Source organism: Salvia hispanica, chromosome 4 (genome assembly GCF_023119035.1).
Source record: "Salvia hispanica cultivar TCC Black 2014 chromosome 4, UniMelb_Shisp_WGS_1.0, whole genome shotgun sequence".
In the NCBI taxonomy this organism is placed as follows: domain Eukaryota; kingdom Viridiplantae; phylum Streptophyta; class Magnoliopsida; order Lamiales; family Lamiaceae; genus Salvia; species Salvia hispanica.
Genome location: NC_062968.1, coordinates 28,087,585 through 28,113,810, shown reverse-complemented (window position 1 = coordinate 28,113,810; position 26,226 = coordinate 28,087,585). Strand labels below are relative to the sequence as shown.

The 26,226-nt window shown below is 30.0% G+C and overlaps 1 protein-coding gene and 1 long non-coding RNA gene across 2 annotated transcripts; one reads left to right on the top strand and one right to left on the bottom strand.

Annotated features, from left to right (window-relative positions):
* Positions 1–700: 700 nt before the first annotated feature.
* On the bottom strand, positions 701–1,862 carry LOC125222782 (protein PHOSPHATE-INDUCED 1-like). The gene has a single exon (XM_048125589.1). It carries the CDS (start codon positions 1,790–1,792, stop codon positions 851–853), a length of 942 nt encoding a protein of 313 aa, XP_047981546.1. The 5' UTR covers positions 1,793–1,862; the 3' UTR covers positions 701–850.
* Positions 1,863–11,985: 10,123 nt separating this feature from the next.
* LOC125217721 lies at positions 11,986–12,885 on the top strand. The gene is made up of 2 exons (XR_007175791.1): positions 11,986–12,114; positions 12,326–12,885. It is a non-coding gene; the product is annotated as an uncharacterized LOC125217721 (long non-coding RNA).
* Positions 12,886–26,226: the final 13,341 nt, after the last annotated feature.

The following is a 26,226-nucleotide window of genomic DNA, read 5'->3' as shown; positions in this document are numbered from 1 at the left end:
TTATTTCATTTGAACATGATAAAAGTATTGTTTTAAGCATTTGGATTAATTTGTTTACTCCTTAGTATCTTTTTAATTCCTCTACAAATATAATTTCATCCGCGCACCTGAATTATGAGTTGATTGTTCAATGTAAGCAAGAAAATGTTAGGAATGATACTAATTCATTTCATTATATTCTCATATTTATTCCTTAATATCACTTGAATTCAAAAATCTTACTCCATCCGTCGGCAACTTTGCGAACGTTACATAGACTACAATCACTACTAAGTAAGAGAATGGAATGGAATTATACTAATTCATTTTCATTATATATTCTCATATATATTCCTTAGATATCATTTGAATTCCTCGTCAAATATTACTACATCCGTCCACAATTATGAGACTATTGTTCATTGCGAAAACTAAAAAAGAGAATGAAATAGAATGAGGAGTACTATTTCATTTTTATTATATTCTCATATTTATTCAATTTATTCCTTATCCCATTTTAACATATCAAGAATGGTCTTAGTAATAGTAATAGATAAAGTTAGTACACGAAAGCCCATATTGTTACAAAAGCCCATGAATACCTTCCAACACCCATACTGCAGTACGAATTGGGCCCATGTTCTTATCAAATTTCGAAAATCAATACGGAGTAATCATTTAAAATATACTACTCCTACTAATAATTAAAAAGTCGAAAATATACCTCAACCAATGAATATATAACTCTTTTCTCATAATATGATAATAATAAAGCAAACCAAATCCATTTGCTTTACATGAAACAAATAAAATGAATAAATGAATTTCACTACTAAATTTTTCAACTGTATATTCCTAAATACCAAAATTATTAAACGAGAGTAGAGCATTTGGAGGTGGAAGGATCATAAATCGCAGGAAGCACATATTTCCTGCCGTTAGCACCATGCGCATTATAGCTCGCACCACTCGTCTTCTCCACCAGCAAATCTCCGGCATAGCCAGGATACGCACCCTTAGCGTACACGCCAGGGCACGCCGTCGCGGCTTCCAGCGGCGCATCGGCTGTTCCTTGATAGAATCCGTTTCCGAACGGATTCGTCGCGGTTCCGGCCAAAAGCGACGCCAAATTGATCACCATTCCGTCCACGCCGACGTCGTTGTTCGGAGCAATCAACGGCGAGGTCTGTGGACCGTAGATCGGCTGGTGGAACGGCCACGCGCAGTAGCCGGCGCACTGTGTCGCCGAGTTCCCCACCCAAATGTAGGCGAATTTCTGATTTTTCCCCTTCACGGCCACCGATTTCGATCCGTGAGTACCGCACCGGTTTTGGCAGAATCCGTCGACGGCGACGTCCGACGCCGTTAGCACGACGTTGATCGCGTTCATCTTCTCGCCTTTGGACGCCAGATCTACGAGCTGGTTCTGAGTGAGAGATTTTCCGATCGAGTATGAATCGTCGAGGATTTGCTTGTTGAGGTAGAGAGAGAGTGACGGCTTTCTCGCTGAAGCGAGATGGTAGTACTTCTCTGTGGTTTTCCACCACGCCGCGACGGAGGGCTGCGATTGCGACGGAGAGGAAGGGGAGAGGGAGGTGATGAAATCGGCGACGATTGCGCGCTGAGAAGGCGTGAATTTGCCGTACCAAATTAGGTTAACGGAGATTCTGCCCTGTAGAAGAGCGCCTTTGTGGTATTTCAGCAGCTGAGTTTGAACATCTTCAACTAGAGAATTGGGGGTTGCTCGTGATGCAATGCAGACATTCAAGAGAGAGATAACAGCAAACAATTTGAAAATGGTGGAAAACGCCATTTCAATTTTGAGCTTTACTGCTTTGTGTTTTGAGATTGAATAGAGAGATTGGTGAGGAGGTGAGGAATGAAGAAGGTGGACAAGGGTATTTATACAAAGGGGGAAACGCGGTTTGGGTGGGAAAAATGAGTGCCGTTGCTATTTGGAAACGCTGCTTTGTTTTTATTAGCTAACAACAAAACATATACAGCTCTAATCCAACCAACATTACAGCTTATAAATCTATTATAATAATAATAATAATAATATATATCACTATTATTAAAATATTTCATCATGTAATATTAGTGTTACAGCTAGATCGCATATATCCTCTGCCACAGCTTATACTATATAAATTTGAACATGGCATCTTTTTTTTCAAATTTTGTCATGTTTCTGCATTATAGGGACAATCCTTTTCAAATGTTTAGTAGTGCAATATATTATTATACGAGTTAGATTTTGTGACTTTGAAATATGAAAAAGGTATTGTTGTGCTAAATATTGTGTTGATTGTAATCAAATTTTTTATGTGGCCAATTTATGGAAGTCACTTTTATAAAAGTGGTTGAAAGAGAAGATATCAAAACCGCCCCAATATTAGTAATTTAGGGCCAACACGCTTACATAATTAGTAATTATGACATATTTTGACATTAATATTATTTCAACTGTCGCACAATAAAAATTGGGCATTAGTCATTACGATATAGACCTGTCCAATGCTAATTTGCTACGCGTTTTGTGGAAATATTATTATTGTTATAATTATTATTATTATTGTTAATGATCAAATTCTATTTTAGTTATAATGGTTTCAATAAATATATTTATAAAAGAAATGATATGCTATATATATTTAGCATTATATGTAAGACATAATTGGTGTTGTTTGTTTTATTTTATAAATTTTACAAAAAAAAAGTTGGATTTGTTATTTTAAAGTTATAAATAAAAAGAACAAAGTGAGTTCTATTAATATATTAAAATAAAACATGAATCAAATAAGCTTAAACGTGCATTACATAGCGTTACTTCAACGTAATATAATGGGGTTACATTTAATTGTCTCTAATATTTTGTTAATTTTCATAGCATTTACAAGATGCTTTTGGCTCTAACATAGTAATCCGAGTATTAGTCACCAAACTATTAGGACTATCGTGTTATGCTGAAATAAATTGAGGGAATAAAAGAAAGATTATAGGAAGGAAAATACAATTTTTATGAGTATTTTTTTGTATTTTTATTTTATTCACTTTGTCATACCAAATATATGAATAGAATAAAATATATACCAAAATATACCTTATTTCTAAAATCAAATGGGGTCGATGCACCTAAACTTCATGCTCAAGCTTTGATGGCTTAGCAATGCATACTTGTCTAACTTGGTGAAAATTATTTAGTACTAAGCTATTCGTCCTTAAAAGTAATTAAATAAAATGGTCGAAAGAAAAATGTGTCTTTTTGGGGAGGGATGATTTTTTAATTAATTATTTATTGATTGAGATTATATTATAGGCTCCAAATTACTACAATTACAAGTGTGTCACCAACAAAATAATTTCAAAACAAAAAAAAAAAAATTCTGCTTATATCCTAGTAGGAGTAATATAGTACTATGACTTTATAGCATATAAAAACTATACTACTATTATTTCATGGGAAAGGGGCTGGTGTGTATAAAACACAGAATTTTGAATATAAAACGCATGTCATTGATTTCATATGGGTTATTTGTTTTCTTACGTTTTTTTAGGGATATTGACATCTAATATCATAAAATTTTCAAAAAGTTGGGTTTTTCCCACGAATCTTAAAATTGGCAAATAATATCACGAACTTTACCTCGGTTTTGTTTTTTTCCATGGATGAAAAAATTAATGTTATTTTAATAGATTGAAGAACAATTTTGGAGAGAGTGCTTCAAGAAAATCTATCTTCAAAGATTGAAAAACTTGAAGCTCTCAAAATTGTTGTCGAGAAAGTACGAAAAAAAATCTGTATCATAATATTATTTGGGGAATTTTTTCATTCGTGGAAAAAAACAAACCCTGGATAAAGTTCGTGATATTATTTGGCAATTTCAAAGTTCGTGGGAAAAACCCAACTTCTTGAAAGTTCGTGGCAATTTTCAGTAATAATATTATTACTGAAAAGCACACTGTTGCAGCCATTTTCACAATTATATAATATAATATACATGCCATCTTTATTTTTTTCTTTCATGGTTAATAATTTATATAAGTAATGTTTTTAAGACGGCTAATTAATACTCCGTCCGTTCCCCATCTATACTATACTTAAAAGCTCGGTTTTTTTGGGGAAAAATCAAAAAGAATTCCTCCCTATTTTCAAATTTCTGATTTGGGGGGAAAGTTAATAATGCCATCCGTCAATCTATACTATATTTAAAAGCTCAGTTTTTTTGGAGGAAAATCAAAGGGAATTCCCTCCTGTTTTCAAATTTCTGATTTGGGGGAAAGTTAATATTGTCATCTGCCAATTTTTTTAAGAGTTGCAATCGGGTTTCCCCCCAAAAAAGGGAGGGTTTTCCCCCCCAAAGAAAAGCGCGGTTTTCCCACCTTCATAATAGAAACTTCTCTATAAATACCAGTTGCCATTGCAAACAATGCTCTTGCCGCAGGTTCTTATTTCTCTCTCTACTCTCTTATTGTTGCTTTTATATCTCTTTTATTCTTCTTATTTTCTTTTAATCCGAATAACGTTGTTCATTTAACCATTTCTTATTTTGCATATAATAAAGGTAATATATGTGTGTTTTCACGTTTTTGTTTTCGTGTTTTCTTATTTTCTTTTAATCCTTCGTTAAACGCTGATGATTTTTTGTTTTGCAAATTATAAAGGTGAAATCTTTGTTGTTTCATTATTTCTGTTTTAGTATTGTTTTGTTTTTGTTTTTTTTTCATTAGTTCATTAATTTCTGATGGTTTCTTATTTTGCAGATTGTAAAGGTGAAATATTTGTTGTTTCATTGTTTGTGTTTTAGTATTTTGATTAGTTGAATTTACGCTGATGATATTTTATTTTGCAGATTATAAAGGTGAGATCTTTGTTGTTCCATTGTTTGTATTTTACTATTGTTTCCTCTTCGTTTTTTTTAAAAAAAATTATTTTGATTATTTTAACAATATCTTCGTTTCTTTTGCAGTAATCGTCTTTGAGTTTTAGGCAGTTGTTCGCCATTGTCCAGTGTGGTTTTTGCAGGAAGAGCTGATAACGATTTGACGGAGAGACAGTTTGAAGAGTGAAGGTGGAGATGGTTGAACAGGCGAAAACGTAGTTTGAGTTTGGAAGATGGCTCTGACAGTTGATTAACTGTGTAAAGTTGTTACCCTGTGTATATAGGGCAAATAAATAGTGGAATAGTGAGTATCAGTTGTACAGTTTTTGGAATGTTGAATAATGATTTGAAGTTCAAATAATAAAATAACAATGTTTTTGTCATGCATATTATTTTATTTTATTATTGAGTGATTAGTATCTGTATCTTTGTGTAATAAAGCAGTTGTATAATATGTGGAATGTTGAATAATGAGTGGACGTTCAAATAATAATATTCGAATAACATTGAATTTGTTATGCATATTTGTGTTTGTTAATACACACAAAACTCTGGGTTTAGTAGTCTATGAGGGTAGGGTGTAGCACCTACTTATTGGTATGAGTTATAACCTTAGGATAGTGTTCATGTCACACCCCAACCCTTATGACTTATGCACTTACTATAAATAATTTCAAAACTCAACCTTTGTCAAGTACATATTTCAACATTCTAAACCATAGTGGGACCCTCTCACCACTCTATATACTATATATTTATCTGTATGCAAAAAAATGAGGAGGAGGAGGAGAAGGTTGTCAAAACGCGTCAGCCGCCGACCCTGATAACATGTTGAGTTCCTATGACCCACGTCAATCAAAAACGTCACTGATATCTTATTCCTGAAAAAATATTAGTGGTTTATATGAGCCACAACTCAGTGTATATAAATTTTACCTTTAATTCCACAACCCAAACAATCAATTATATTCTTTAACCAATATATATACCTAATAATCAACAAAATAAAAAAATGATTCCATATAGATATGGATATGCCACTCTGTTTAGTTTATTATTCTGTGATAGTTCAAGACTGGTATCTGCCCGGGATTTCCAATATGCCAGTATGATTTGATCCGAAGGTCCCACTATGATTTGACCCGTAGGTCCCACTGTGAATTGACCCGAAGGTCCCAATATGATTGACACGAAGGTCCCATTATGTCCACTGCAATTTCAGATCCAGGACAAGACTATCACAGATCCTATTTAATCCAATGATTCAGTTAATTTAAATGCCTTATGCAAAACATATCAATTGCATCAATTACATATCCATGTATTCCATCAATTAACTCCAATACCATATATAAACATATTTATTACACAAATCACATATCCATATCATATTCCACCCTCAGTATCAAATAACACATAACCACTTCAATCTCACATCATATAATTCAATTATTCACTTCAATTTAACACATAGCAATCAATCACATAAAATATATAAACTTAAAAGTGTGATTTATACCTACCTCGTTGTGAAGATAATCATCTACGACCCTCTGACCATTTCTTTCCTTGTTTTTTTTGTTCTCCACCTTCCCTCCAAATGCATTATTCTTAATCTTACCCTCCGAACCTCCTTCCTCCTTTTCGTTTTTCCAAATAAAATTCCCCTCGTAACACAATATTTGTGGGTATATATTTTAGTACATGGGTCGGTTTTTGCTTCCCCTTCCCCTTGATAAAAGAACTAAATTTATATAAGCAACTTTTCCTAGATTTTTAAGCATAATAGTTCAAATATGGCCACGTATATGTTATATCATCAAAACCGATCCAGTTTGTTTAATTATTATTATTAGTTGCATGACTCGTATAAATGTGTTGCATGCAATCTTATAGTTTGACACGTAGAAGTATAGTATGCAATATTAAATTAATACAACATTATCCCTTTCCTTATTTCTTTTATAATATAGGATAGTGTGTATTAGCGTGTGCGATACAATTATAAGATTAACTACATATGTATATATTTCATGCACACAGTAGTCTACTTATATATATGTATCCCATGCATGCACACACATTAGGCACACATTTTTATAATTACTTGATCAACTAAACTATACGTATAATACATATAATTAAGCTAACTTAAATAGCTAACTAACTATATATTTATGTGTCATTAGTTAAAATATATTTACACACTGAACTATATTAATTCCCCAATATGAATCAAACGTCATCTTTTATTTCCATCTCTATAATACAATTGATAATATAATATGCAATAATGATAAAAGATTTATGTTTCGGGTTAGGGATGTTACAGTTCACTAATTGATCGAAGTTAAATCCTTCCCCTAAGGGTTTAGTAATCCATAGGGCTAGGGTCTAGCACCTAATTAGCGAATGTTATTTACAGTTTTATATATTATTTTTTTTATGTAATTTTATGCATAAAATACTACATTAACTAATACTTATAATTCAAATGTTATGAAAATTTATTTTGATTGTAGTTATTAGGTTTTTGCGTCGATATTTTTATAGTGTTTAATGTTGATCAGTTAGAGGTATTTGTATGTATTAAAGTTTAATTCCCACAAAACTGTATGGTTTTTTGAGCTTATTTATGTAATGAAATTAGTCATCAAGTTATTTGTGAATACTAAGCTATGTCGAATTTTTGTAATTTTTTATGATGTACCACTGAACATGTTTACAGATATATGTTTACAGGTGTGTTTTTTATTTTTATAAGTTCATTTATGTAATTTAAATAATTGATAAATTAGTTTTTCAAGTGTTCCATTTATTGTTGATCGATGTGTTTTTCAAGTTTGTATGTATGCATAGAACATTGAGATGTGCGAATTATATTTGTGTTTGTTAATACACGCAAAACTCTAGGATTTAGTATTGCATGGGTCTAGGGTGTAGTACCTATTTTTCATAGTTGTAACCATATCATGGTGTTTATTAAGTAATCGTGATATATCTATATCCAAAGGGTTTAGTAATGCATAGGGTTAGCAGATAGTAGTATTTTTTATAATTTATTACAGTACTCTTTTGATTATGATTATATTGCTTCGTCAAGATTTATAATACAGTATTTTTGATAATTTAATACAGTATTAATTCAATATTTACATCTATTTGTTGTTATTAGTTTTTTTGCATTGATATTTTCATAGTTTTAATGTATGTATTAAAAGTTTATTACACACAAATCTCTAGGGTTTCTGCATCGATGTGTTCATAGTTTTTAATGATGATATGTTAAGAGCATTGTTTGTATGTATTAAAAGTTTAACACATGTTAAACTCTAGGGTTGTTTAAGGTTATTTACGTTAAATAATTAAATCAATCAAGAAGTTAGTTATGATCGCTACATTATTTCAAACTTTAATAATTTGTTTTGCTGTAGAATTATTATTTTGGATTTTATTTTTGCATTGCATATTGAATATGTTTACAGTTATATTCTTTTATTGTCTAACTTCATTTATTTAATTTAAATAATTCAGATATTAGTTGTGAATGTGTTCTACATATTTGTTATATTAGAGGTTGCATAGTTAATCTAAATCACTGTTTTTGAGGTGGTTTCATTTATTGTTGAATGACATGTTTTTCAAGATTTTGCTTAATTTAAAATTTATGATAGAATGTTTAGATGTGTGTATGTATCTATTAGTTTATATGTATAGGTTAAATTTGTAATAATTATTTTTGCTCAGAAAGTTGATATTGTCAATTAATGCAAAACTGATGAAAAAAGTTGTTGTGATGGGTATTGCATTTATTGCTGATTGACATAAATTAAAAAGTTTAATTGTGAGTATTGGTTTACATTGTTTGTGTATGTAAGTTTAGATTGCAACCAATATGTTTTGTCTTCAACTTTTAATAATCGCATATAGAGTTCTATTATTTTAATGGGTTTTTGGCTTTTTAAACCAAAATCTTTCCCCGAATTCCGATTTTTCCCATGAACTATGAGATTTGTTTTTAAAACCACAAACTTTCATTTCGTTAGGATTTTCCCAACCCAACCCGAATAGCATAATTCAAAATTTTAAAATTGTGTTTTGTTTATTCAAAAGTTGTCATTTGTTATGTAATAATTGCGATTGTATGTATTATTGTGCCAAATAGGATCCTGATAAGGCTCGTTTCATGCATTGGTTTTGGGTTAAAATTATATGATTTTGGGGGAGATAATGCACAAATTTTGAGCTTAAGTGTGCAGAAATCTGCTGGATCCAGGAGTTTGTGCTAATTGACCTGACAGATGCAAAAAATGGAGCAAAAGCGCAGAAAAAGTCATCTACCTGGTCAAGGAGACATAATGGCGTAATGGAGGTGAAGCGCAGAAAAAGTCATCTACCTGGTCAAGGAGACAGAATGGCGTGCTGACATGAAGATCCTCAATTATTGCAAGGGTAAAATGGTCAAATACCGACAAGAAGTTGCCTTAGGGTTGAAGTTAAAGCCACTCTATAAATAGAAGTTTTCCACAATGAAGAGGGAGCGCTTAACGCTATCGTAGTTTAGGTAGGAAGCTCTCATAGGCGCTTAACGCCACCGCTCTCTTAGTTTAGTTAGATAGTTTGTTGCTTTCTTAGCTTAGTTCAATGGTTTCATCGGAGGAATTGACGACTTCACCATTGGATCTCGACTCATTTCCAGTTTTATGAAGATTTGGTGTTTATTTTCATGTTATTGATGCTATTTACTTATGTTTCTTGGATGCTTTTCGCAATTGGTAGCTTAGATGTTTAGATCCATGTTGTTTACATGATTTCCAGTAGTTTAGAGGTTGAGATTTAGTTGTTCACGTGCTCGATTTCTGAGATCCGATAGTTTAGGTGATGCATGCAAGGTAATCTGTGTTCATTTCGTTTTCTGCTTGACCCAGTAGCGTAGATCTGGTAGTTCTAGCTTGAATTTCGTGTTTACATCTCGTTTTGAAGCATGCTCTGTTTTATTTCGTCAATGGTGTTGAAGCTCTGTTCTATGCTCTGTTTTTACTTGGTTGTTTGGAGAAGATGAAGTATGAGTTAGTTAGAGAATCAGATCTGCTTTTTGCTTTTGCTTTTTGGTTTTCCAGCTTTTCTGTCAGCCCAACTAGTTTGAGAAAAATGGTCCCCACTTTACTTTTACACTTTGTCTGCCTATTTTAGGAAAGCCTTTAGCTTGGTTAGTAAGTTTCAATTGTTTTCTTTAGTTGCTTTCATGATTTATTAAAATGATGAAAAATATTTTCGTGTTTTATTTTCCTTCCGTACTTCTCCCGTCTCCTAGGTCAGGTAAATAGAGTCCGGTTTAATTCCGCCAGGTCAAGTAGATTAGATTTTTAACCCACTCAATGAATGCGTGGCAGCAGCCGACCCCTTTTCCGCTTGTGTTATAGAAACGATCTCGAGTAGAACCATGGTCCCTGTGGTTCGACCCCGCTCTTGATCACCAAGTATAACACCTTCCAAGACTTTCACCAAGAAGGCAAGGAAGCCTTTATCAAGATTCAAAAAGAGAGATGAACAATTAGCTCAAAAGGGAATTTGGTATCTTCCCCAACAAGCCAAAAGAGTTGGCTATATAAAGAGCCATACCACACCTCTTGCTTCACCTTTTTACCACTTAGAAACTTCTCGGCAAAGAGTAGCAAGGAATGAGAGGAGAGGGAGGAAGCTCTTGAGCTGCCCAACAATTAAGGAATCACCAAAGCAAGGTAATTCTCCCCAACATCCTTTACGTAAATAGCATTCATATAGATTTCACATAGCAAGCTCTAGATGAGAACTTAGAACCTTAGATGCTCAAAATTTGGAAATAAGTAGCAAGGATTTTGGAACAAGGACCAAGCCATTAGCCTCAATAACTTAAGCAAATCACAATTGCTTTGAAGATGAAAATTCCAGTAAAGTGTTGAGAATTTGGACTCAAAGGATAGGCCCCTTCATCAAACTCAATTAGACTCCCAACACCAAGTATTAGCTACTGCCATTGAGAGGCCTAAGTAAAATAGCTAAGTTAGAAGACTTAGCTTAGGGGGAAGGCTGTCCAGTGATAACGGGATTACGGCGGAGACCGAGGAGGGAGCTGCCTCACGCGAATCCGACAGACGGGGCAGCGACGCAGCAACTCCGAAGGCAAGGAGCTCCCCGACACTTGTTCGGCGGCGGCGCTGCGGTCTCCGGAGGAAGATTCCCGGCGGAGAAAAGAAAAAAAAACAGAGAGGGAGACGGAGAGTGAAAGGAGACACCTTCTCTGTCGGCGACTTCGTTTGGAGAGAGAGCTCGACGGTGGCGAATCCGCCGGAGGCGGCGACGGAGAGCCGAGAGCTCCTCCGAGCTCGACGAAAGAAGAGAATGCGATAGAGAAGGAAGTAACCGCCGACGGGACTCCGAAATTCAGTCGAGGTGGAGGCGATTTCGCCGGAGAAGAGGGAGAAGGGCGGCTGGAGACGTCGTTCCTTCCTTCAAGAGTTAAGGATTCTGAAATTGGATTTAATTTGGGAGAAAATGGATTGTGGAAGAGAGGGAGTTGACCGATGGAGGTGTATGTGGTCCTTGGTGGACTAATTATGTTGGGCCACTTAATTTGTTGGTTTGGGCTTTAACAAGTTGAGTGGAATAAAATGGACTCAAGAGAATTTAAGTAATAGTGGGCCAAGAGTTTTGCTTGTTGGACTGTTGCAACTAATTGGAAGTGGGCCGAGATATTTTAAAGGGGAATGGAGCATGGACCAAGATTAGTAATTGGGCCAAGAATTATTTATGTTGGATCGGATTTAATTTAAGGACTTGAGTTGGAGCTCAATCAATTAATTCCCGAATAAATTACTAAGTTTCCGAGGATGGAAAATATTGAAATCGGAGAAGCGAATGGGCGGCCTTAAGAAAATTCAAAGAAAGGATTTAGAGAGGGATTTTCCATGAATCCATACTTTAGTAAATAAATACCCAAGTGATTATCTTCGAGAAAATAGAGATTTCCCCGAAATTAGTGAAGTGAATAATCAAACCTTATGAAGTAGTGAAGCCCGAGGTAGGATTAAGAAAATCCTATAAGCCGAGACTAAGATATAGGTGTTATCCAATAGGATGCATGCATTGTTTTCTCATGAGAAATATTTAAAGTACTAATTAGCGTGCTACGCTATTTATTTTCAAAGGATATTTTGCTCGAGGGCAAAGTGAGGCCAACACGAGAGTTGTTATTTGGAGATAAGCGTATCAGGTGGGCTTTCTTTTAATATCCAGCACTATAGTGTGGATATAAAGCAAATACTTTTGAAGTTATGAAAAATCATTTTCTCAAAATGAAGCAGTGATTATTTTAAAGTTGTTGTCATGCCATAAAATGTTTGTTTTGAGGCCTATCTGTTGGGGTTGTAACCCGCGGGTTTTGGCGATGCCAGCCCGAGTCTAACGAATTCGGTTCCCAATAGGACCGCAAATCCTGTTCGGAATAATGTGCACGAGAGCCGTGAGCCATCAGCTGTTGGCCGGCGATGTGTCCGCTGAAGGTGGCCACCTTCACGGTACACGATTCTCAGATTTGGCGAGTGATTTGGAGAACTTAGATTGATCAATCGAACTTTTAGCTCACAAAAGAATTTAGTATGCTCGGGCCTTTTAAGAAAAACCCCCGTGTGATACTGTGGATGGATGACAACTATATACTGTATGTTTTGTTTTCGGCATGTGTCCACTGAGTACTCCTGTACTCAGCCCTGCATGTATTTATAAACGTGCAGATTTAAGCAAAAGGGCGGAGGCGTGCTGATCAGAGTCGATGCTACTTAAGAAAATAAGTGTGGATCTCTCGACGCTTCGTGTCTTCATACGCGAAGTCGTTCTCTGGACTTTTTCCGCTGCAGTTTGTTAAGAGAGAATAGTAAACTCTCAACATCGTAACTCTGATTCATTTTGATGAAATGCTATTGTCATTTAAATCCTTGTATTTGAATACTTGGATCCTATCTTATGATATTGTTTGACTTTTCAATGTGCAAGTTCCATTTCCATTTCTTCCTAATTCCTTTAAATCCTTTTATTAGTCGCGATTTACCCGCTTTCGCTATCCTTAGCAAAAATGCGATCGTGACAGCCAAAAACCCTATTTTAATTATGTAGAGTAACTCCAATTGTTTGAAGTTTTTGTTAATTGAAAATTTATGATAGATTATTTACATGTTGTTATGTACGTATGCATTAGTTTATATGTGCAGGTTAAATTGGCATTTTGGTTGTTGATGGCGTATATGTTACAAAGGTTTGTATTGTTTGTATATATAGGGTGAAATTGCAATCAATTTGCATCGTCTTCAACTTATAATAATTGTTATATCGTATTAATTTTGGGTTTTATATATCTTTGACTATTTTATTATATATTCAGTTATGTTTATAGATAATTTTGAAGATGTTTTAATTAAATATCTATTTATGGTTGGGAAACATTGAGAATTTTAGGTTTTTTTATGCATGTATTATTTGCTTTTTTAAATCGATTTGGTTCACGTGCTGTTGACGTAGTTTTTGTGTGAAACTTGATATGATAATTCTCTTCATAAATTGTTAAATTGTTAAATTTGTTCTTCGTAAATTCTTTGTGTGCTGAAATTGTCTACTGGCTTTTGATATAAAACAAATATGATTTTGTTATAGTTTAAATTGAATAATTTTGTTTACTTTTTAAATAATAAATGTCTATAATGCTATTCTCGTATTAGATGATTACGTAAATGACTAAATCTGTAGAATATTTTATTAGTGTTATACGTTTTTTTGGAATGCTATAAATTTTATGTTTGTATATTTAATAAAGGGAATTTCAAGATGTGTTTTTAATATTTAATCAATTTTATGTTTGGAGTATATAATATTTTATTATTGTTACATGTGTTTTTAATATTTTGTTATTGTATCTCGATATACGTCTATATTGTTGTTTTATGAATGTATCTCGATATATGTCCATTCTTATAAGTTTATCTAATAAAGATATCTAATTATTCTTTTCATAAATTGGTAGCGTGTTAATTACATGGGTAGTAAATTGACAACTGGTTATTGATACAAAAGAGAAGTGATTTGCATTGATTCGTAGTAATTTGCATATTCGTAGTGTAATTTCTATTTTCTACATATTTTGGTATTTTATTTTAATTTTTTAATATGTTATCAGATCGATGTTTAAGAGGAAAAATTATTTGATATTAATGCATTTTGGCTATAAATGCTATCTATTGTTAAGAATGGTAAAGTTGTTATTTATGATAGATTATTTAGATACGTGTATACATGTACTAGTTTATAAGCATAAGTTAAATCTTTGTTTTGGTTGCTGATTGCGTATTGTTTTTCTGAAAATTGGAAATTGATTATATAGTTACATCTGTGTAATAATGATATTTTTGCAGAAATCGGATATTGCATAGTGTTGTCTAATTTATCCAAGTTATATCCAAAAACCCTAAGGCTTTAGTAATCCAAATTGGCTAGGGTGTAGTACCTAAACACCAAATGTTGTTTACAATTTTGTACTCCGTACATTACTTTTTGCTATGTAATTTTATGCATAAATTAATACACGTTAAACTCTAGGGTTATTTAAGTTTATTTATGTTAAATAATTATGTCAATCAAGAAGTTAGTTGTGATCGCTACATTATTTCAAACTTTAGTAATTTGTTATGCTGTAGAATTATTATTTTGTAAGTATTTTATTTTTGCATTGATTATTAAATATGTTTACAGATATTTTCTTTGATTGTCTAACTTCATTTATGTAATTTAAATAATTGACAAAGTAGTTGTGGCAGTGCTTCTACGTATTTGTATGTATTGAAGGTTGCATAGATAATCTAAATCACTGTTTTTGAGGTGGTTTCATTTATTGTTGATTGACATGTTGTTCAAGATTTTACTTAATTTAAAATTTATGATAGAATGTTTATATGTGTGTATGTATACATTAGTTTATATGTATATGTTAAATTTGTAATAATTATCTTTGCGCAGAAAGTTGATATTGCTAATTAATGCAAACTGATATCATTATTTGCAGTAATGGGTATTGCATTTATTGCTGATTGACATAAATTAAAAAGTTTAATTATGAGTATTGGGTAAATTGTGTTATTTAGATTGTGAGTATTGATTTTCGTTGTTTGCTTTAATAGGTTCAAAAGTCATGTTTTTAAGTAGATAGTGTTAGTATGTTGTTGAATTGTTGATAGTTTATTTGTATGTATCTATTGAGTTGGTTGTTGATAGTGTACTTGTATATATTTATTGAATTAGTTGTTGATAGTGTATGCAAATTTTTGATTTAGTTGTTGATAGTGTATTCTTTCTTTTTCCATTGAGTTAGTTGTTGATAGTGGATTTGTATATATTTTAGGTTCTATTTTTAAACAGATTGTGTTCTTATTTTTTTATTGTTATATATATCTATTGAGTAAGGTGTTGATAGTGTATTCTTCTTTTTTCTATTGAGATAGTTGTTGATAGTGGATTTGTATATATTTTAAGTTGTATTTTTAAACAAATTGTGTTATTATTTTTTTTTATTGTTTTTGTTATTGTTGTTTGACAATTATTTTAAGTTTTGGTCAAAGTTTATGATTGATTGCTGAGATGTTTGCATGTATAGTACATATTAATTTGTATATATATGTTAATCTTTTTATAATATTTTGATGATGATTTACAATATGATGCACGTTGCATGTTCTATATATTTGATCCCACTTTTTTAAAAATGTATAAGTAAACGATTTGTCTCAAATAATTTATTTTTTGGTTATACAAAATTTGGTAACATCTATTTATTTCTAATTGTATATTTATATGTAAATCTACTCTTTGTAAATTCATTTCTGCAGACATGTTTGTTGAGAATTGATATGAGTACAAAATAGAATTGTTTTGCAATGAGTTGTAGTTCATTTATTGCTGATTGACATAATTTAAAAGTTAAATGATGCATGTACGATTTGAAGTGTTATCGATATTTGTTAGGGTTAAATGATGCATGTATGTTTACATTGTTGATTTATTGTTGGTTGACATAGTTTCAAAGTTAAACTATGAATGTATGTTTAAAATGAATCCTTAGATATTTTCTTCTTTTCTCTCTTTGTTATAGTTTGAATAATAAATGTCTGTAATGCTATTTTTGTATTAGATGATTACGTAGATGATTAAATCTGAAGAATATTTTATTAGTGTTATATGTTTTTTTGGAATGCTATAAATTTTATGTTTGTATATTTATAAAGGGAATTTCAATTTAGAAGTTGGAGTGTATAATATTTTATTATTGTTACATGTGTTTTTAATATTTTATTATTGTATCTCAATATACGTCTATATTGTTATTTTATGAATATATCTCAATATATGTCTATTCTTGTGAGCTTATCTAATGATGATATATATTGATCAATTTCATAAATTGGTATTGTGTTAATTACATGCACAGTATATTGACAACTGGCTATTGATACAAAACAGAAATGATTTTCATTGATTTGTAGTGCATTTATTGCTGATTCACATTGCTTTAAAAGTTGAATTGTGATTATAATTTTATATTGCTTGTTTTTATATGTTTAAAAGTCTTTGTTTTAAGTTAATAGTGGAAGTAAAGATTGTTGTATTGTTGTGGGAAATGAATATTTGTAATTCTTATTTTCTATATATTTTATAATTTTATTTTATTTTTTGAATGTGTTATTAGATCGATATTTAAGAGGAAAAATTATTTGATGTTAATGCAGTTTGGCTATAAATGTTATCTATCGTTAAGAACGGTAAAGTTGTTATTTATGATAGATTATTTATATGTGTGTATGCATGTATTAGTTTAAAAGTATTGGTTAGATCTTTATTTTGGTTGTTGATGGCTTATTGTTTTTCTGAAAATTGGAAATTGATTAGATAGTTACATCTTTGTAATAATTATATTTTGCAGAAATCTGATATTGTCAGTTGACACAAATCAGAAATCATTTGAAATGATTTTGTATTGCATTTATTGCTGATTGACATAAATGAAAGGTTAAATTTTGTTACAAAGGTTTGCATTGTTTGTATATATATAGTGTAAAATTGCAAAGAAAATTGCATCGACTTCAACTTAAATATATTGTTATAGAGTAGTATTATTTTTTGTAGATGTTTGCATGTATTGATTATTTTTATTATATATTCAGCTATATTGATTTACATTTTTTAAATATTTTATTAAATTTAATTTATGGTTGTGGAATATTGAGATTTTTAGTTGTTTGTATGTATGTTTTAGGTGTTTGTGATGTACGATTTGTGTTTGTTGCTGATGATGTACTTTTTGTGTGAAAATCGAGATGATAATTCTTTTCATAAACTTAGGGTGATATGTTTATTGCATTCTCCCTAAATTCTCTTTCTGTAAAAATTGTCTACTGGCTATTGAGACAAAACAGAAATTATTTGTATTGAGTTGTAGTGCATTTATTGCCGATTGACGTAGCTTTAAAAGTTAAATTGTGACTATTTTTTGTTGTTGTTTGTTTTAAGTAATAGTTTTAGAAGTCATTATTTTAAGTAAATAGTGGTAGTAAGTTGTTGATGGTGAGTTTGTATGTATGAACTTGAGTTAATAGTTGATAGTTTATTTGTATGTATTGTATTTTTAATCAGATTGTGTTATTATTTTTTTATTGTTGTGGTTATTATTGTTTGACAAGTCTTTTAAGTTTTAATCAATTTTATAATTATTATGGATTACTGAGATGTTTGTATGTATAGTACATATTAATATATACATATATAAGTTAATTTTTTATTCAGTTGGTGATTATTTGCAATATCTTACACCATCCATGTACTATATATATGCGATCATAGTTTAATTTAATGTATAGGTAAATTGATTTGTCTAAAATAAATTAATTTTCGGTTGTACAAAAATAGATCGAGATGTATAAATATTAATCATTTTATTTTGATGTTTTTTGGTTATAAATGCTAGCGATTGTTAAAAAAGTAAAGTAGTTATTTCCTGTTTGAGTTTTTAGTTTAGATATGTTAGGCTCAATTGAATGCTAAAATAAATGTCTTCCTATTTTTGGAGATGGAGTAGATAAATTTTGTTTTTGTTTCAATAAATTTACTGTCTGATTTGAATGGGTTTTTGTTTTGTCGAATGTAGTGTAGTTATTATTTTGCTTTATCGATATATTCATAGTGCAATCATTTTTTTTCGTAACCGTCACCTAATAAATTTTGTGATGGCTGTATTTATTGTATATGTTGATATATAATATACTACTTGATATATTGATTTATTATATTTTAGTTTAATTATCCTAAACTTAAGGTAATTATCATCTTCACTTAGTTGTCAACATATATTTGTTTTTGTTATTGTTTTTAGTGTATTATATTGAGATTAGCATATATAGTTGAGTTTGGAGAATTTATTTATTGGATTAATTAATGTATTAACTTATTGATATATATTGTTATTATTAATATTAAATGTTAATATATTCCGTATTACATATTTCAGTATTAGATCATCTATTATACTAATTCTTCTATTCTTCTATTTGATTTATAGTTCATGTGTTAGGGTTAACACACAAGGTATTAAATGTGATATAACTTTAGTTCTGAGAATGGGCAATGATTAGTATTTATGGTTCAACAGATTGTGTTTTGGTTTTGTTGCGGTATAGTTGGAGTATATAATAAAGTGAGTATCAGAACTTGGATTATAATATATTATAGTGTTACACGTGTTTTAAATTGTTATTTTATGTATGTTATACTATTTAATAAAGGGAAACTCAATTCCGACGTTGGAGTAAATATTTTATTATTGTTACACGTGTTTCTGAGTTTTGTAATTTTATTCATATATCTCAATATCTGAATACATGTCTAAATCGAGATATCATTCGGTGAGTTTATATAATTGTTTTAGGTATATTAGGCTAGATTTGGGTTATAACCAGTTTGTAATAGTTTGGAGCCATTTTTTCGATTCAAAATTTTGCTTATATTTTGCTCTATAAATAGACTCATTTGTGACTTTGTTAATCGCTACCACTGATCTCAGGTTTAATTTTTTTTAATTGTTGTGTTTTTTTTTGTTGTTTTGATTGTAGTTTGCATTTGTTATATGTAATTCTAATTGTTTTTTATTTTAATTATTGTATTTTGTAGTTGATATGGCGCAAGGTGTTACGTTGCTAGCAAATTTAACGAGGGCAAGTGTTACACATACTATTAAAGTTAGATGTGTCTGTAAATATAATACTTATTGGTCTGGGAGAGAAGAAGTTATTTCATCTCTTGAGTGTATAATGCATGATGAGGAGGTATTATTATAATGAATTTTTTTTGTATATACTTGCGTAGCATTTTATTGTCAAGATTATATTATAAATATCTTTAATTACAAGGAGTTAAAATACATGTGTTGTTTCCAATGGCTATGATCGAGAGAAAGGGTCGTGTCATCAAAGAATGAGATATCTATTGTATCAAGAATTTTTTCATTAAAGACCGTCCGAAAAAATACAAAACTACTGCGCATGAATTCAAAATTCAGATTTATGAAAAATCTTCTATCATAAAAGTTGAAGTCCCTGGATTTTTTATTTGTATGTATAATACTATGAAAATCGATGAGATTCTCAGTATTAATGATGTCGGTGAATGTGGTTTGTTTGGTATGTTTTAAATTTAATTTTTTTTTTTAGTTTCCAATCATATATTTTATGATTTCATATATATATATATATATATATATATATATATATATATATATATATATATATATATAAGGATGTGATCATATCATAACCCATATTTATGGTGATAACCTAATAACCCTCATTTTATGGGCGAAAAATATCATTTTATGGAATGAAAGTATCATTTTAAAAAAATATCATTTTAGTAAAAATGATATCATTTTTAGTAAAAATGATACTTTTGACCCATAAAATGATAGGGTTATTAGGTTATCACATAAATATAAGTTATGATATGATCGCACCCCTATATATATATATATATATATATATATAGGGGTGTATTAGTATAACAACAAATTTTAAAGTTACAACGTACATCCAACCACGTGCTGCCACATGGCACGAAAAATGCAATATTGTATACAGAAAAATGCAATACGCATTTGTAGAAGCTATAAATGAATTTCGGCAGATTGCATTTTTGTTATATGTAGATTGCATTTTTTATTGTTAAGTTTTGCATTTTAGATATTGACTGTTTAAATTGCATTTTATATATAGATGGATTGCATTTTTATATGTGAAAATGCAAAACTTAACAATAAAAAATGCAATTTATGTGAAAATGCAAAACTCAACACTATAAAATGCAATTTACATACAACAAAAATGCAATCTGCGAAAATGCATATACAACTAGATTGCATTTTTGTGTTTAAAATATTGCATGTTTTGTGCCACATGGCAGCACCAGATTGGATGTACGTTGTGACTCTAATTAAGGGGGCACCCTAGTTTTCAGTCATATATTATATGATTTTATATATTATATTTTTAATTTTAATTTTAAATTGCAGATGTGGTAGGAGTAGTTCGAGATTGTGTGAGGGTGGTTGATGAAAGGTCCTCTAAATTACTGGAATTGGTTCTGGAGGATGAGTAGTATAATTTTATTGTTTTAAATTTATTATATAAATTATTGTTTTGTTGCTTATTATTAAAGTATATACAAATTTTATGAAATTTGTATATTTTTTGCAACCACGTGTCTATACATTGCACTTTATGGGGAGAATATGTTGATTCCTTCTTGAGTCAACGTGAGTTTGACATTAAAGTTGTACCAATTGTTTTGGTACAATTTTGTAAGGCTACTATTTTCAATGGTAGGTTTTTTTATGATTATTATTTTAGTATATGTTTGCGTTATGAATGTTATAATTTTTATTGTTCATTTAGGTCAAATTAGTTGCGGGACCATTTATAATGCATCGAAAGTGTCTTTGAATAAGGATATTGATGAGATCAATCGACTTAAAGAAAGGTGTTCTTTTGTGAAATTGATTTTTGTATTTTATAGATTATTTTTATTGAATGATTAACAAATTTTGATTATTTTATAGGGTAAAGGATGATGAATCTTTTTGTGTTGATTTACCCTTGTGCTTAAAGTCTGTCAAGCCTTATGTGGTTGATGATATTGAATGAAATTTGAAGTCTATCGAGAGTTTATTTTGCCAAGTAGTATGTAACGTTTTAATTATTTGTGTACCTTTTGTTATGTTTTATTTGTGTTCATTAAAATATTTTGCAGTTATTGAATGAACAGGATGGAAATTACTGGATTTGTGCAAGAGTTGAGGCTGTGAGTTGTTACGGTGATTGGTATTATATATCTTTCAAGAAATGTGGTAAAAAAATGGTTAAGGATGGTAACCAATTGTTGTGCTCTGGTTGTGGATTATTCAATGATTCTGGATTTATGAGGTAAAATTTAATATATTGTTTTGATTTTTACATCTTGCTGTATTTTTTTATATTTTAATTCTTTGTTATTATTAATTTGTAATTTTATCATAGATATATGTTAAAATTTGAAGTCTTCGATGGGACAAGTACTGCTCAATTGGTTCTTTGGGATAGAGAGTGTGTTCACATTATGAACACGAAGGTTGCTGAAGTTAATGTTCGAGAGGTATGTTGAGAAAAATTATTTTTTTCGTACAGATTTTTTTTATTTTAGTTTAATTAGTTTTGAAAACTTTTTTTTTTATTTATATCAGGTTGTTTCTCTGAACTGTGTGCCGAGGGAAATTGAAAATTTTATTATTGGCAAAGTGTACCTCTTTAAGATAAGTCTTAGTAAAGAGGATGATTTCCTAAGGCTTAAACCCTATAATGTCAAAAAAGTTGTTTCTGATGATGTTGTGATTCGCAAATATTCTGCCAATATTCTTTCTAATTTGGACAAAGGGAATCCTTCACAGTCGTTAGATGATCTCTTCTTGGAAGAATGTGATAGGCTTTCTCCAATTGTAAACTTGGGACATGATAATGATTCTCTCCAGGTATTTTTCATTAGTTGTTATTTATTCTTTATAGTAATTAATGATTATTTTTATATTTTATTATCTTTAAGTAATGTTCCTTATTATTAGGTGTGTGGTGATAAGTTGTTCTCTTCTGGTTCGAGTGATGTGAAAATTTTTGTGGATCTACAGTTGGTTGATGATGTTGCTAGTGTTGATGGTATTTGTAAAGTTCCTGAACTGCTGAAGGATGATTTTGTTATCGACATAGATGCTGCAGTTGATGTTTTTCCATTAGTTGAGCGCAAGAAGAGTAGTGTTTTGAAAGATGAAGGTGTTGATGTTACACATGGTTTGAAGAGGAAGTTTGGTGACGACTTTGATGGTTTTGTTAAGTATTCCAAGAAGAAGAGTAAGTTGGTATCTGTTAAGATTGAACCGAAAGATTGAAACTGGTTGTGATTGATGATTTTGTTGATTATGTCAGCGATTTATTATGATGTCTTTTGTCGTTTATGTAATTATTATTAATAGTAGTTGGTTTGTGGCTTTTCTCATCTTTTTAATTTCATTTTGTTGTCGACTTTGTTTGTATTCAGAGTCAAGAAAGATGAGCAAGCGTGTAGTTAGTTTTGCTGCTGCAATATGTAATATTGGCAGTTGATGTATTATTATCAGTGGTTTATTTAAATTTGATATTTTACCTATATATTAGCAAGTATGTGTATATTAATAGAATTCACTTTCAATGTTATTTTGTACTACTGTATTTAAGAATGATTAGTAAGTGTGAATTAGTAATACATAGTCATTTGTATATGTTGTTTTCTTTGATTTTTCATTTTTTATTACGGTATTATTTTTTTATCTTTAGTACTTAGAATAACTATAAAATTATATAATGTAGTGTACAGTGGTTTTTAAGCTTTGAATATGGTTTTACATAATTATTTATTTAGATAATTTTTATATTGTCATTTATCGACTTGAATTTCAAGAAAATGTATATTTATTTTGTTAAAGAAAATTATCTTATTTAACTTATAAAAAATATGTTTATGTTTGTTAATAAAATACGTTGTTAAAGTATAATCAAGATTACTTTTCTGTATTGTTGTTTTTAATTAATTTGGTTGTTGTCATTGTAGTTGTTTTCTGTAAAAGAAAAGTTAAAAAGGGAATGGGAATGCGGCTGTTTTGGTAACGATTGGAAGGGAATGGAATGAGAATAGTCATATTTTTCAAGTGATTGGATTGGGATAGTGTGATGTTTATGATTATTTGTTTCTAATTTTATTTAATGTAGTATTAGAGTATAATTATATTTTTTACATTGATTCATGTACTATTGGTAAATATCTTATATATTTTTAAAGATTATTTTTTTGTAATATATATATATGGGTGTGTTAAAATAATAACACTCTCAAAATGACATTGTGACGACATGCTATATTGCAATATTATATATGTTAGACTGCAATAGTATAAACGTTAGACAGCAATTATATTGAGGTCTACGAACTTTGCCAAAGTATCATTTTAGGTCCGTGAACTTTGAAAATATCATTTGAGGTCCATCAATTATGTGATAATATTATTTGAAGTCCATAAATATCATTTGGCAAAGTTCGTGGTCCAAAAATCATGTTCCCTATATTTTTTTAGGATATATACATAGTAGTATATTTTTTATACAGGGAAGATTGATTTTATAGTTTAGTATATAGTTGTTATGTTGACATATTGAATTAGTTTGTTGCTATAATTATTGTTTTTTTGTTTCAATTTGAAAGAAATGAATTGATATTCATGTAAATATTCGAAATTATGTGCAAAATATCTATTACGAGTAGTATTCTCCTTGTCTATTGAAGATGTCTACTTTTCTTTTTTGTTTGTCCCAATGAAGATGTTCACTTTCTAATTTTAGAAATAATCACCTCTATCTCTTCTGTCTTTTAATAAAATATTGAACTACCTTTTTTTCTCTCTATTTTATTCCGGTTAACAACTCCTCCTAAAATTCTGTGCCATTCAAGAATGTGGCTGAGTATATTATATAATTTGTATTTTTTTGAAAATTTAATTTTATATTTTCTCATGGTTTTGAATTTTGATGCACAAAAGATGCTATACTTATTATATTTTATGCTCTTTGTTGTATCTATGTTGAGTAGGAGTACTTCATTTGTCTCATAATAGATGACATAGTTTCTCTTTTAATTTGTCCCGCATAAGATGTTAGATTTTTTTAAAAAAATAAGTTGTGTCTCACATTAATTGAAGTTTTAATTTTTCCTTTATTTACACGCAATAAAATTTCCTAAAATTTTGTGTTGTCCAATAAGTAGCAAACAATTTATGAGGTGTTCAGACATTTTTGAGTTATTTCCAAAATAACAAAACATGCAATCATTTTATTTTAGTTTTATTATTTAATTTGAGTCATTATTTATTTTGTTTCGTAGATTTACATTTTCAATTTATTATCAATTTATTGTTTCTGAAGAATTTCCGAAATTGGATATTGTATGTGTTTCGGAAATTGTATTTTTATTGATATTGGAGTACCATGTTAGCAGTTAGCACCTTGGAGGTATGAATTAAAATTTGGATTTTGTCAGTATTATGTACTGTATGTTTGTCTGCTGCAGAGTTCTTATAAAAAAAATTTTGCTACAGAGTAATGATGCAATGAATAGTAGTTGTCATTATTTTTGTGGATTTATTTTAGATATGCTGAGTTTTCAATGTTGTTGTTGCAGGGATATGTATTTATAAGTTTTAATTGAGTTTGTAGAAAACTAATACTTAGTATTTATATTATATTTTAATTTCAGTTTTTTTCATTTTGTTTCTTTGTTTTCATATTTCGTTGAATAGATCATATAGTGTTACTAATATAATTAAGAAAATAGTCAGTGCAACTACTTAGATATAAATCCATAATTAAATTACAATCATTTGATGCAAGCTGAAGGAGTGAATATTACAGTACTATTCATACGTAATCTGCAAGATATTTAGGATGTGAAGTTTTTCGAGGCATTCTTGATTTTGTGAATGTAGCAACATTCTTCTTTTTCTTTGTTGTGGTGGCATTGCTGGATCTGCCAAATTTTTAGTTGTTTTCTTGGATGCCGGTGTACAATCTGCAGCAAAAAGTTAAGTCATGTTATATTATTATAATTAATTTTTTTAATTAACTTGATAATGAAATACAAAATTGAACAATAATTAAAATTAAACGTACCTTCATGGATTTTAACCTTCTTCCTAATGCCATTGTCATCAGAAAAATGAACTATGAATGTGTCCTCGCCGGCATATATGAATGTCAATAAAGTATGAATTTTGATGTTGTTATCAGTCAAAAATTTCTCCCATCCAATTGATAGATAGGTTTTGATATGGTGGCGTTTTTTTTCTTTTTCCATGTGAACTTTCCATTCTGAAATTGGAGAAATCTTTAGGATGCATTTTTGTGATATTATATTTCCGTATGAATCTTCAAAGTGTTGTGGAAATGGCTGTCATATAAAAATGAGATATAAAAGTTATATAATTATTTAAAATAATACGTTAATTACATTTAATAATTATTCTTCTCCTATTATTGTAAATGTCTAAATTAAATCATTGACTTTTTACTCATTCTAATTTAAATGATTTAATTTCTATATATTCTAAATTAAATTAGTACTAAATTTCTATTTATGATAAACATAATTTTAAATAAAATATTTGTTGTATATGGAATATTGATTGTAAAGTAATTAAGTTTCGACACCCCTAGTCTGCAATATTCAAAATAAAATGTGTAAGGTTTTATATGTAAATATGAGTTTCGAATTTATTTAAACAGATTGTGTTAAAGATGGAGTAATATAATAATAAATTTTGTGCTTAAAAAAATTAAATTTTTACCGTGTTGTTTTTTCAGAGTCTTCATCTTCATCTTCATCTTCGTATATTGGCTTCATTTGGCTTTTTCTTTGAGATTTTTTATTTGAGTTTTATTCCAAATTGCTTGGTTGAGTTGTTAGAGTAATGAAGTTTTCGGGATTTTATTTTGCATCTGCTTATTTCGATCCTTTCTTTCGAGATAAATCGGATTTAGTAGCTTAATTAATTTTCTCTTAGAAGTTGTGTAATCGTACTTTTCCTCGTTGTTTTCGACTTTGGAGTAATTTAAGTATTCTCGTTGGAGGAAATAAAGTGCAAGAAAATTTAGTTCAAGAATAAAAGTGGAGGAAATACTTTCACTAGAGAAATGTG